Below are 13530 nucleotides of genomic sequence, written 5' to 3' on the forward strand. Positions count from 1 at the left end.
TGTGACTCACTTTTCTTTTTCTTATATACCATTTGATCTTTTGAAAGTACAGAAGGGCAACCGTTTGGTAGCTTCTTTAGTGTCAGAATGATACTCTGGAGATTGGAAATAGCTGTGTCAAGGAGAAGGAATCTCTCTTATGGCCAAGAGGAAGAGTAGTCTTGAAGGATATACTGGTAACAATATTGTGGCAGTGACTCTATGGCTGCCAAGTTTTTAGTTCTTGTGTGTTAATGTATGGAGAAGAAAACTAGAATGTCAGAGACTGATACTGCATTTTGTGTGTACCATAATCTCCATTGAATTCAACTGTTTCCTTTAATTTGAGAGAAAGTGTTCTTGTATCATTAGATTGACTTCATGAGCAAGACCAAAGTAAAGTTCTTAATACCTGCTAAGATTCTGAGCAGTTAGTATTCTCCAGGCTAATGCTTAGTATTTTAAAGCTTAAAAGCAGTTATTTTTATGCTCTTATTTTCCTGCAATTCTGCTCAGTGCGAGAGATGTATCTGATGGCGTACTTAGCATACATAGTGTTATTTCCACTCTTATATCTAGGAGACAGAATGAGGAAAACAAAAAGGATTGGTTGGTTCCTATTTCCTTCTTAGATGAACTTCTTCTTGCTTCATTTATTATCTTTAAGTTTTCAATGCAGTTTGTTCCATTTTAGTAAGAGAACTGGAAAAAAAATAGTAGCAATTTTTTGGCAGATTTACTTCTCAGCTTAGTTGCAACCTAAATTAAATAGCAGCAAAATGTTATATGTATATCTCATTCTGTACAAGTTGCAGTAGGAAAAGATAGAGATCCAAGTGATCTGTGCCGACAGTGCATCACAGTAGTAACATTCATAGGAATGTTATGGTGTGTTTTTGATAGAACATTCAATTGTCTTTCCCCTGGATTCCTACACTCTGCTCTGTGACTGGCTAAAGGCAGGCAAAATCCTGAGCCAAGAGCTGATCATTGTGTTGGTTTCTGTTAACTTCTTTCAGTTCAAAGTTATTTAGTGAAAGGTTGGTGTTTTGAATGATAGGCCTTTTCACTTGATTGTTAGTGATCATTAGTGATCATTCTTCCTAATGAATGGGCTGTCAGTGTAGCAGTATCTATGTGACTAGCAGGAAGATTTTAGTGTACTATGCACAAAGTTCAAACTGACAATCCTATGCATTTTCCTTACAGGCCTATTTCCCAAACTATGGGTTGTGAACCCTCGTTGTGATTAAAAAGAAGTGACAAGTGTTTAAAACAATTTATCTGTTAATATTCTTAATGATAGAAGATAAAATTTAGAATGAAAATTCTTTATTACTCAAAAGTGTACAATTAAAACGTTCGTTTTTCTCCTTGGATATGTCATTTTGAGTTTCTATTTCCTTAAAAGCACCGTGAAGAACGGAGAAAGGCAAATAACAGATCATGTACCTAAGAAGTCTAGGAAAGAATAAAACTTTTCTGCAATTGCTCTCCTTAGTGCTCTGAATCTTCTCTTCCGTATGTTGCTTAGAATATTCTTTCGCTCTTCTTTGAGCTTCTATTTCCCTCTGTCCTCCATTTCTTGATCCACTCCACATTTTCCTCCCCCTTCCATGGAGAATTTTCACCTAACATCAATATCAGATCACTGGACTCTAAACCCGCTTAAGTTTTCCTTAAGTTTTCATCACAACCTGTTTTGTGTACATTTTAGTCATCTATTACAGAAAAAGTGCAGAGCAGCAGCCTGACATTAATTTGATCAAGATGTTTAGCTTTCTTTTAGATTATGCTGTACAGTAATTCAATAGTTACACAGTTACATAATCTAAACTTTAGGTGCACTTCTGTTTTTCTCATCAAGGTCTCCATCACTCTTGAAAGCACTGTTAGTCTTTTGATTCTGATCTCTGTGTGCACTGAAGTCACCAGGATTTCCACAGACTTCAATTGTCTTTGGATTGTGATCGCACACAGCAAGAGCCTTACAGAGACCAGGAGTGCTGTGTTTTGTGGTTTCTTTTTTTTTCTCCTCTGGTTTAAGAAAATGTCTGTAAATACTCAGTCACTAACTGACCAAAGCAAGAAAAGGGGCCAGGAAAGCAATGGGATTGCCTCACAAAAGCTGGTTCCAAGCCTATTGAGGTATCAGAAGGATTCTAACAACTCCCATCCTGTTCCCTTTCCTTGCCCTGTGGCTCCTGTGCACTGCTCATGCTGGCCAGAAGCAGCAGTGCTGAAAAGCTGACGGATAAGCTTCTTGTGGGATAGTTTGGCTTGGCCAGAGGATGTAATTATGTATCAGCCCACAGGAAAGGACTTTTCCTGAGACATTTCCATTTCAAGAGCAAAACCTAATAGAACCTGAATGCATGATGTTTCCGAGGTACCCATCAGCCTTTGGTTTTACTGTAGCTCCAGAGAAGAGTAGGTGGCTGCTCATCTGTTCTGACAGGGGCTTTGATGTGCATCAATATAGCCAAGTTAACAGACAGAAATTTCTTATGTTTTGTATCAAAAAGCTCAGTAGGGGCAGGGATGTCACAAACATTTTTTTGAGAAGGAAGTGAATAAAATCAGATATGCTTCCAACAAAGCCTTTTTGAATCCCTATCTTATTACTTATTAAAACACTTTGTAATCAGATGTGATTGAATGCCCTGAACTAAAAACCATGACCCAAGAAATAAGATTTCCTGTAACTCAGAAATGCACTCTGAAAATGCAAATCGTTTTCATCGAGGCAATGCCTTAGCAATGTATGTATTCTCTCTGCTTGATAGCAGCACAGCACAGCCAGGAAGCCACCAGAAAAGCTGTCATCTCATTCTCCCACTGCATATGTTGTAAAGAACCCAGCTCTGTTATTTTTGTCTAGTTCTTGCTTTAAAGCAATTGTTGGTTTTAGATTGAATTTAACTAGTTTTGATTTTGTTTCTGTACCCAAAGAGGTTTTAGAATTATGGAAATACCTTCCAATGTCAGGATGAATAAACAGTTTTTTCTCCACTTTACTCATTACATATTTTAAGGATTTTTTGTTTGTTTGCTTCTGAACTAATGAATTAAGATTGCTAATCTTAAATAATTGTGTCTGACCATTTTGGCAATAAATATTTGCTATGTTGAAATACCATAGCATAACAAGCATAACAAAACAGGCTATCATTGTTCATGTATTGGTTGTAAAATGTCAGTTTAAAGTAGATAATTTAGTTTGATTATACAGCAGTTCATGATGCAAGGTAATAAATCGGTTTCGATCTTGCCTCAGGCTGGTTTACTAATGAAAGAACCTTATCTGCCTGTTTTAAAGTCTTACAAGCAAGCAGGATTTTTTTTTGTGTACAACTGAAGTCCAAAAGCAAGTGCCTTATATAACCGGTAGTCATCTAGGTACTTCTAAATATGCCTTGCACATATGCAAAGTGGATGAAAAAGAGCAGAAAATATCTGGCTGCAAACCAGGTCCAGTGAAGTTCCTAGGTATCTTGTTTGCATAGTTAAAAACATATATATCTTTATTCTAAAATTTACATTACAGCAAGCCAGAAAATAATTTTACTTTTTGAAGCTTTATTTTATACTTAACATGCAAGGAAAATTGCTTTTCATCCTGTGAATTTTCAGTGTTACAGACAACAGAATAGATTTCGGTCTCCTAGAGCTTATGTTGCATATATTGATACAAAATAATTTACAATTAATGTTGCTAATCACTTGTTCAATATTCAGGGGCCTAGAGGTATAGATGGTCCTCTTGGAGAGCCTGGTACACAAGGTATTAAGGTGAGTGCTTCCATTGCTCAGCACAGTACAAAATGTGGATAAACTGTGATAGACAATACACTTGCCATCCCAGAAAGTCAACATGTTGAAAGCTGTAATAAATTTTCATTCGGTCCGGGAGGAGACATGCAAACTTCTGCTTTTTCCAGGTACTCCTTAACTGTAGTAGAAGACCATCTAAGCCTAAATCTGCAATTTCTGCACTTACCCAGCATTTAAATATATATTGCCTGCACGAAGCTTACGTAGCAAATGCCAATAGAACTCACATGTTGTTATTTATCAGGGAGAAAGAGGAGATCCAGGAAGGAAAGGCACTCCTGGGCTCATTGTAAGTATTGGAGCCAGTCTTTGCATTAAGCCTTAATGTATTTACTACCAATTTCTGACCTGTTCTTCAAAATTATCATAGGGCAACGTCTTTAAAAATCTCTCTTTGACCAGGGTAAAGCAGGAAATCCAGGTCAAAGAGGAGATCAAGGAGCACTTGTGAGTATTAAATACTCTAGTACTTCTTCCAAAACACAAAATATCATCATTCATGTATATCATACTTTTTTATTATTATTATTTTAGAGCATATTTAGAAACTAACATGCATTTTTTGTACAAAGAATCAAAGGCAGAAGTGTGAGTAACTGTGAACATGGCAGTGTGCTAGCAGACCAGTGCTATCACAGATGATGGTCCACAGAGTACAGTATGATTGCAAAGTGCAGCAGAACAGCAGCTGTATGTAGTGTGGAGGGGCTAGAGTGTGCTTTGCAAGTGATTTTATTGTAGTTTTAAGAGAAGTCGTCACTGTGACATAGAAAATTACTTGACAGATTTTAAACTAAATGGGTACTATCAATGTTGAGATAAACATAGAAAAATATATAATATGTATACCACTTGTATAGGAGAAAATTCCTCATCTAGAGCTTTTTTTCAATGGATATCTAAGATAGGCTGTGGTTGGAGTTGATAATCTTTAAGGACTTTTCCAAACTGCACAGTTCTATGATTCTATTTTCTATCTTCTACAAAGAAGGTTATCAATGAATCCAAATGGTAGGGGATATTCAAGAAGGAAGGAAGCCAAAAAAAAACAGAAGAAAAGCAGTAATGGTTGTGATTCTGGGCTGAAGCTAAGACTCAGAATGCTGTTTGCCACTGCACTTCTCTTGCCTCTTCTGGTCAGATTTGTAAGCCTGTTCCCTCTCAGCTTTGACAGTGGGTTTTCCTTCTCTCTTCCTTCACTGAGATTTGTGTTTATACAGAATGAAGAATGGAGTAAAATCTCATTGGGTTGAAATGATGGGAATTAGTACATTTGTTGCAAAGTACAAAATACTGCACTAGTACTTCTACAGATGAAGTTTCTAGAAGGGCATATGAGATATGCTGTGAGCCAGGTTAAACAGAAAGGAAGTTGGGGTATGAATCTTACTGGTAATCTCAAATACCATTTGTAGGACAGGACACTCATACGGTTGTGGGTAGGCCCAGTTTGCAAACACCAGCAGCACCTGAGACAAAGGAGAGCAATGCAAGTCTGGTAAATGGTGGGTCAGCCAAGATCCATCCCTATGTAAAAGAAATAGTGGAGAGGTTTGTTTGGGACTTCCTCACCTGCCACAAGGGCTACTGATGTGGTGATGCATGTCATTCCGAAATGAGGCTTAAGTATTTCGAGCAAGTAATTGAGTGAGCAGAAATGAGAGAGGGAAGTGGTTTTGCATAGAATGTAAAACAGCCTGCTTCCAAATGATTTTTTTTATTTTCCTTCATTTTATTTTAATCTTTGAGGGTTTGCCTGGGCCTCCTGGAACCACAGGAGACAGAGGACCAATGGGAGAGACAGTAAGTTGATTCTTATGCCTGCTTAAAATTTTTTTCCAAGTATTGTACTGAATTCCCTAGCAACTCAAACTCTGTTTTACCAAGATTTGGTGTTGTCAACAGGGCATGGATAAGGATTGTGGGGTAATTGTTGGATAACTACAGGACTTGAGTCTGCCTCTCTTGCTTTGGTGTAACTTGCACATAGAGACGTGTTAATTAGGCTGAGAAGGGCTATAGTAAGGCATGTACAATATAGAAGGGCATGGCAAAATTTGGATTGCAGTGCTAGGTTGCTCTGCTCTGCATTGGGGTAGACATCTACATCACAGATTTAGTAGATTTGTGTACCAATACAGATTAGTGGTGGTGTTTTCGGATATCTTAAGATTGTTGTTCAGGAACTCAAGGACCACGTGTATTAGGCAGATTAAAGTTTCAATAATAAAAAGAGTGTTCTAATATACCTCAGACATTCCTCTTCTGAATGGATTCCTGTTCTGATCATTATTATTTCAAAGTCATACTCACTTTACATGGTGAATGTTGTAACAGACAATTGTACAGGTTCTGCAGCAAATATATACAAAGTACTGAAATGTGTAGCCATGATAGGAATACTATTGCATCACCATCTCTGGGGATAAGTCAGATTGTATAAATACAGTGAAAGACTGTGCACTTTCTTAGAGGAGGGGACTTGGGAGAAAGCTGCCATTCTGTAGTGCTGAAATGTAAAAGATGTCAAAAACTGTGATTTTATTTCTTCTGTAATGTTGTTTTATATAGTAAAGGACATACAGGTAATTTAAATCTTGATAGTGAACTGTTGTTAGAAATGTTAGAAATAATATGCTTTATATTATTAATAAATATTATTTCTACTAATCCACAGGCTGACATGCTTACAGAAAGTCATTGCACTTGCAGGGCTGGGAGGGCTAGAAAGCAGCTAACAGGTTTTATTTTCGTAAATTGTCTTTTGAACATAATTGCTGACTTATTTCAGTTGTCGACTTGTAGGAGTGTAGTAATATCTGAGAGCCTTGTAATATAAGGCTATTATATAAAATTCCTGCTATTCCCTTCAAGCCTGAATTTTCATATGTGTGAAATGACTTTTAGCCTTATTAAATCTAAGAGTTCTACTCTTGAGCAACCTACATTTCTGTAGTGCTCTTCGATATAGAATCTATACATGCAGTGTCAGAACAAAAAAAGTTAATCTTGTGAGTGAAATTTTTATCTCAAGTGCTAGAGAAGAAAAATGTATTTGGAAAATGGTATGTGGAGCTAGAAAGAAACTATGAAAATGACAGAAGATACTACAAAATGAAATGCATGGCTCTTTTGTTTCACTGTGTTTGTGAGCAGCTTGATTTTGCCAACAGCTGGTCACTACATAAGAAATAGCTGCTCACATGGTTTCTCTTGCCCTGTCACTGAGCAGAAAAAAATGCAAATTATTAATGGAGGAGCAGAGAAACTTAGGTAGTTAGAACCATTTGTAGTAGCAGGCTTGATCTGAATTACACAGCAACCTTACCTACTTCTCAGACAATTTAGTAAAATTCTTGTTGGCAGGCTATCTGCTATTAATGGCTAAAAGGCATCCCTATTTTGCTCTGTGTTTGCCTTCTGAATTTCCCTGAAAGTCACAAGGGAAAGATGTGTTACCAATACAGCAGGCTTAGCTCTATGGGGATATTACAGCTTCACTCCTGAGACAAACTTACGCTTTGGGACACTTGCATCATGGAATGCCATGGAGTCGCTGTAAACCAAAACCAACGGACTCAGTGTAGTCAAAATGTATTCTTAACAGGAAATTAATTTTTACACTTAAGTAAAGCTATAAGTTAAAATTTATGCATCTGCTGAAGTCGTCTTATTCATATGCAGTTTACATTGGTGCTATAAGGCAAGAACAGATTTGTGTTATCACTGCCAAGCCATCAGAAGAAGCAAAACCACATGCACAGTCCAAGGAGGAAGTGAAAGAAGAAAGAGTAAATATTTTCTTAAAAGACTTCTACCACAAATATGGGTAGCAGCATCTCTTCTTTAGGTTAAGTAATAAATAAAGAAAATGTTTTGAACATAGCATCTCTATAAACACAATGAGTCCAAAAGGGATAATTGGAATTGAACTTTCTCAGAGTTTGGACTGGGCAGATGTACGTGGTTGATCTGTCTCTACATTCATAGTGGCAATGGGATCAGCTGTAAGCTCTTACAGGCAAGCTCTGCTCCCCAAAGAACGCAAATCCCATTCAGTGACCAGAAATAAGCAATCTTAGGTGCATAGAGATTGAGAATGTTGCCTTAGGAAGCAATCCATAGGTGTGTAATTGCAATCAATTTGTTACTTACCGGCATGCCTTGCAAGAAAGCGCTTATAGCATAGTTACTGATGTTAACAAAAAGGCCCCAGCATTTACTCCATTACACCTCAGTGACTGTTCTGTCTAAACTTTGCTAAATCCACAGTAGTTGCTTCCAGTTAATTCTGTACCAGACTGTAGGCTTTTCCACAAACCAAACCAGACAGTCTAACAATTCTTAATTAAACAAAGTCTCAGTTAATCAGGAGGAGAGCTTAGTTCAGATAATAGTTTACTTTTAGTCTATAAGAAGAGACATCTGTGTTATTCTAGGAAATCTGTTATTCTAGCGTGTCAAGACTGGCAATAAGGGCTTCAGTACTGTATGCAGTCATGGTACTTACATACACTGAGGATTCAGGAGGAAACAGTGAAATACATTTCTTTATACCAGCTGATAGTTTTGAAGGGTCAAAGTCAAGGCTCTAAAATTTAATTTAATATTAATTGAATAATGCATCCAAAATTCTATTTAATGCCAGGGTCCAAGAGGACAACCAGGGGATGCTGGTGCAATTGGAGATATGGGCTTTGAGGTGAGTTTTTTTAATTATCTGTATTCTAACTAGAAACACTCAAGCAACAGAATATGCCTGGAAAATGTGCACAAATTATTTTATTACCTGTAGTTGATTTAAATACCATGAGCTACTGAGAGCCTCTCTTACTGATAGGCTTTCCAAAATAAGTACCTCTTTCTGCTGTGAGCTGTTGTCAGGCATGCGGTCATGACGTCTATAGCAATCAGCATTCAAGAGAAACGAGAAACATCCTCCTTGCAGTTAGACAGCTTGTCCAAGACTGGGAGTTTGCAACTGGAACGATATTAATCATAAGTCTTTGCAAATAGTAGATAAAGAAAAGCAGCTGCAGCCAATCTTCTTGCTAATTTTTGCTTCTATTTTTTGCTTTGTTTTTAATAACTCTTTGAAAGAAATATGACAGAATGTATTAGTTACATTTGCAATAAAGTAGCTGAAGGGTGAGGTCACTTGAGACATGAAGGATTTGGCTTATTCAGAGAAGTGCACTTTCCCAATCATCCAGAACCCAGTCTTCTGACTGTCTGTTGAAAATATTTTTTTAAAAAAAAGGTTTAAATGTAAATTCTAGAAGAAGTAATCTGAAAACCTCTATATTTGTCTTCCAAAGACTGTATCTACTTGGATCCAAGCCAAAACAGTGACAGAGTTGTCAGTAAGATTTGAAAAGGTTGATCATTACTCAGCTTGCTAGTAATTTATGGTGAAAGTTGCAAGCTTAGTGGTGCTGCTGTGTCTTCACAATCTATTCATCTACGGTACAGTTCTAAACTCCCCCATACTTTCCTTCTGTCAGTCTCCAGGAAGACCAAACAACTGTGTTTTCTTATTTAAATTTTTCAGACATGCAATTTTCCAAGTGTTTCATTTCATATTTATACTTGTATTTTGGCTGTATTATTTAGTAGTTGCAAAATTACTAATGACCACGTGTAACAGTAGCTCTTGTACCATGCAGGGACCTCTTGGCCCTGAAGGAGAACCTGGACTGCAGGGAGAACCAGGCACAAAGGTAAGTGCTGAAAATATATCGTCTTGGACTATTTAAATTTTTTTCAGTTTCCATATAAGCAAATCTGAGCAATTTGACTCATTAACCAAGCAGAGAGTGATAAAGGATGTGAGCCATTAAGAAGTATTGTTATAATGACTGCATTATCTGTAAGCTTTATTGCTGCTAGAAATATCGTCCCTTGCCATCCGTTGACTCAATTTTCTTGTGACATTTCAGGGAGACACTGGACCTGCTGGGAAGGCTGGAGAAGCTGGCGACCAAGGCTTAAGGGTGAGCTGTCGGCATGAATGTTCCTCCAAAAACGAAAATACATTGCAGACATGTCAGAAAATTTTCACTTATGAAAATAATTTAATAAGTACTTTAATATATCATTTAAAAGAACATTTGCAATACTGTGGCAAGTTAAAAAGAGCATGGATTATAATGCTTACATATTTCTAGGTGCCAGTGAGAAATGATGGGTTTCAGCAGGGAGCTAAATACAAAGATGTCCAGCCCAGCTGTTAAAATGACAGTAATTCTCTGTAGCAGTTAGACAAAATAATGGAACTTTGTTGCCCAAACAGAGCAGGGTACCTCTATGTACCACCATCTCATGCAGATGATTTGCTTCTGGTGCTGTGCTGAATGAGTTCAATCAGCACTCGATTTCAGCAAACACTTGTATACCTGCTTATTCCTTCTGTCTGTCTGTCTTACCTTTTTCATGTGACTCAGATAGTTGCCTACCTTTGAAGGATGAAAAAAACTTTTCAAGTGCTAGAGACAGATTTTTATCCAGGTTACTTGTAAAAGAGCATAAATTGTATCCTTTCAAATTTAAGCCTTCCTACCGAGCTGCTCTAATGTCCCATTAGCTCCTTGCTGTCATCTTTTCCTCCTGGCCAAAATCTCCAGCAGGTTGCATTCTACAATTGCATCTGTTGCTGTTGAAGAGTAAGTTCTTATACTAGACCACATGGAAGTTCCATACTTACCATACTTCTATGACTGAAATACCTTGTTATTAGTTGAGGGCAGCTCACATTTGCTTTTCTACTATCTGCATCAGAAGTTGTGAGGTGCCGCTGTCTTTCAAGATCAGGCCCCCAAGAAAGGCAAACATTCTAAAATGTCATGGTGTGGTTACTGATGGTAAATGAGGTTTTCCGTGGCCCAAGACTGAACATACCAACACAGTAGTTATCCACAGAAGCATAGAAATCTAGGACAGAATAGGTGTATTTTTGAAGTTACTGTAATTACATGTTCTGTTCTCCAAAACTGAGCAATCCTCGGTGCCAATGGCCAAATATTGATTGTTATACCAGCATAGCCATGTCTTTTTCTTCTAATGCTGATTGTTTTTTATGATTTTTGGTGCTCCGGGTTCACAGGGCTGTTACTGTCACAGTAAATAAGTGAAAAGTGGAGGCAAAATAAACTATCACAGCACCATAAAAGTTGTCCATGACCCAGAAAGTCCAAAATCATAATAAATGTTTGTAAAGCTGAGGCAGAAAGAAGTCTGGAGAAGTTCAGTCAGTGGCAATAATTTTCTTTTTAACTGTTCCTTTTTGTAAGGGTGAACCAGGACCTCCAGGAGAAGATGGTGTTCAGGGAAGAGATGGCCCAAAGGTAGGTTCATTTTTCATTTTTTTTTTAGCAGATGTAAAGCAGTCATTAATTTAAAGGCTTAGATATCCTTTTTTTCCCCCACTCTCTATTACACAAACTCAGCTGAGCCCATTTGAGTGCACGTAATTTTACCATGGAACGCCCTGTGTGTTATAAGCCTAAATGGCACAGACCTGCTCTGTGAAACTGAATGGCTAGGCAGAGGAACTCGAAGTGCAGAACTCAGTGCAGCTTATTTCACTTATGAACGTCGTGCCAGACAGAGCAAGCCCAATGCTTCACTCTCTGTATCAGATCAGTACAGTGCCAGGGACTATGACAGGTACAAGGACAGGGGATGTTATGCCCTCACAGTAGTAGGAGATGAATGAGGCAAAACCTGACTATTGAATGAGTTTGAATCAGCTGTAGAAAAGGCTTTACCTTAGCTTGGAGCCTTTACTGGAAAGACTCCCATTAGTTCTAGTATGGCAGTGGATTTTTTGTTTTGTTTTGGGTGGTTGTTTTTTTTGTTGTGGTTTTTTGTTTTTTTGGTTTTTTTTTTTGGCTGTTTTTGTTGTGGTGGTGGTGGTGGTTTTCTTTTTTTCTTTTCTTTTTTTTTTTTCTTTGGTTGAACTTGAAGGTTTAGAATTCTCTTTTCTTGAGAATAAGTTTTGGAGCTGTAACTTGATGAAAGATTTTTTGTGTTGCTTTAGGGAGAGCCTGGAGAACAGGGAATTCATGGAGAAGCTGGTGAAAAAGGGGAGATGGGAACACCAGGAAATGCCGGACCCCCTGGTGAACCTGGCATAATGGGCATTCCTGTAAGTGTTTTCAATATTAAGTGGGCTTTTTTTTTCATTTGCATTTTAGTAATTTTTTTAAATTTTGCTTACTTATTTTTGTCTTGTTTTCCTTTTCACTGAGAGATTACCATCTTTAAACTAGCTTGTCTACCCTTTCTATGTAGTTTGGAATTTTGGAGAGATAAATGTTTTCCCCATTTTAAATCTGGGACTTCTCAGCATACACTAATTCCTTACACTTGTTACCTCAACACATACAACACACAGCCTGGATTTTCTCACGTGAGGTCTCTTCAGACAACCTTCTGTTGTTAGGTTCTATCCTCACCTTAATTTGGAGACTGGGGGTAATTTCACAGAATTTAATCATTCTCTAAATTTAAAAATATGTCCAAAGAATCTGCCTGGATGCATATACAATCACAAATAGTGCTCTCATTGCTTTGTATCTTCCCCTACTAACGGGTTTGCTTACTGTCCGAGGGCTGTTTAGTTTTTAGTTTAGATTAGAAGTTCTCTAGGGCAAAGAATTGCCGTTTTGAGCACTGTAAATAATGAAACTCCAGAACTTTGAGCACAAAGGTGTTGGCTCCAATTGAATATTCTGTGCTAATATTCTCACCAACTATATATGCTTAACTTTATAGACCTTAGCAACAACAGCAGTGACTAAAACTAACTTGTCTAGAAGAAGTGATGTATTTAACATCAAGGTGTCTTTATTTACAACATTACTGCAGCACAGACATCAACAGCACGGGATTTCTTAAAGTGTTGGTGTGGATTATAGGGTCTTCTTTGTTAAGATTCAAGGAGCAGTTCAAAAGTTACTTAAAACAAGTATCACATCATAGTAGGTATCACATAATCTAAACAACACCTACTGCTGATTTGTGATCAGTTGCCATGGGAGGATGGTCTGCCTTTCCTAGCAGTGGTCTTTCTACTGCTGTCAAGGTGATGTAAAGACATTATTAGGAATGCTGCCCAACTCATACTGAAGCTGACTTCCAGAAGAGAGGGACTATCATGCCAGGCAGCCCTTCTTCAGTTGATGCTTCTGTGCTTTGGTGAGCCTTCTTTTCTTGTTAGTAGGCCTGCAGTGAGGTATATAAAACAAATTAAAGAGAGAGAAAAAAAAAGGAAAAAAAAAGGAGGAAGAATGGGATAATGAAATTCTTTTTGTTCTTAAAAAGCACTTATTCCTTAACTAACTAGATTTTGGTGCTCCTGTGAAAGGAATTAAATAGACATATCACAAGAGGATCACCAATTGCTAGAAATGACAGATGGAAAGAAATGGCAGCATGCACACGTAAGTCAAAAAGCAAATGAACCTGGGGATCCACAGTTAACACTGTTAGATCAGTTTGCTGTTTGTTCTGGCATCGTGCCTAGCAACTACAATCCATTCATCTAATCTATTTTGCTGAAGTCTTATGCAACTACTTAAGTAAATTAATCTTTTAGAGCACAGCTTCTAAAGCAAGTATGTAGCCTCAAGTTAGACATCAGATTCCCTCACCCAAAATTCATTCACAATCCCCTGGCTGTCTTCACTGTAGCTATTATGTGATGATGGAGTATGA

At 37.6% G+C, this 13530-nt stretch overlaps 1 protein-coding gene across 1 annotated transcript in view; it reads left to right on the forward strand.

Annotated features, from left to right (window-relative positions):
- Window positions 1-13530, forward strand: part of COL24A1 (collagen type XXIV alpha 1 chain) — a 119067-nt gene that overhangs the window by 73986 nt on the left and 31551 nt on the right. The window contains exons 29-37 of the mRNA XM_090146412.1: window positions 3718-3771; window positions 4058-4102; window positions 4216-4260; window positions 5563-5616; window positions 8462-8515; window positions 9480-9533; window positions 9753-9806; window positions 11103-11156; window positions 11852-11959. Of these exons, the coding sequence (XP_090002538.1) occupies window positions 3718-3771; window positions 4058-4102; window positions 4216-4260; window positions 5563-5616; window positions 8462-8515; window positions 9480-9533; window positions 9753-9806; window positions 11103-11156; window positions 11852-11959 (522 nt within the window). The remainder of the gene's footprint in view (window positions 1-3717; window positions 3772-4057; window positions 4103-4215; window positions 4261-5562; window positions 5617-8461; window positions 8516-9479; window positions 9534-9752; window positions 9807-11102; window positions 11157-11851; window positions 11960-13530) is intronic.

This window comes from Phasianus colchicus, chromosome 9 (genome assembly GCF_987193195.1).
Source record: "Phasianus colchicus chromosome 9, bPhaCol1.hap1.1, whole genome shotgun sequence".
Lineage (NCBI taxonomy): Eukaryota > Metazoa > Chordata > Aves > Galliformes > Phasianidae > Phasianus > Phasianus colchicus.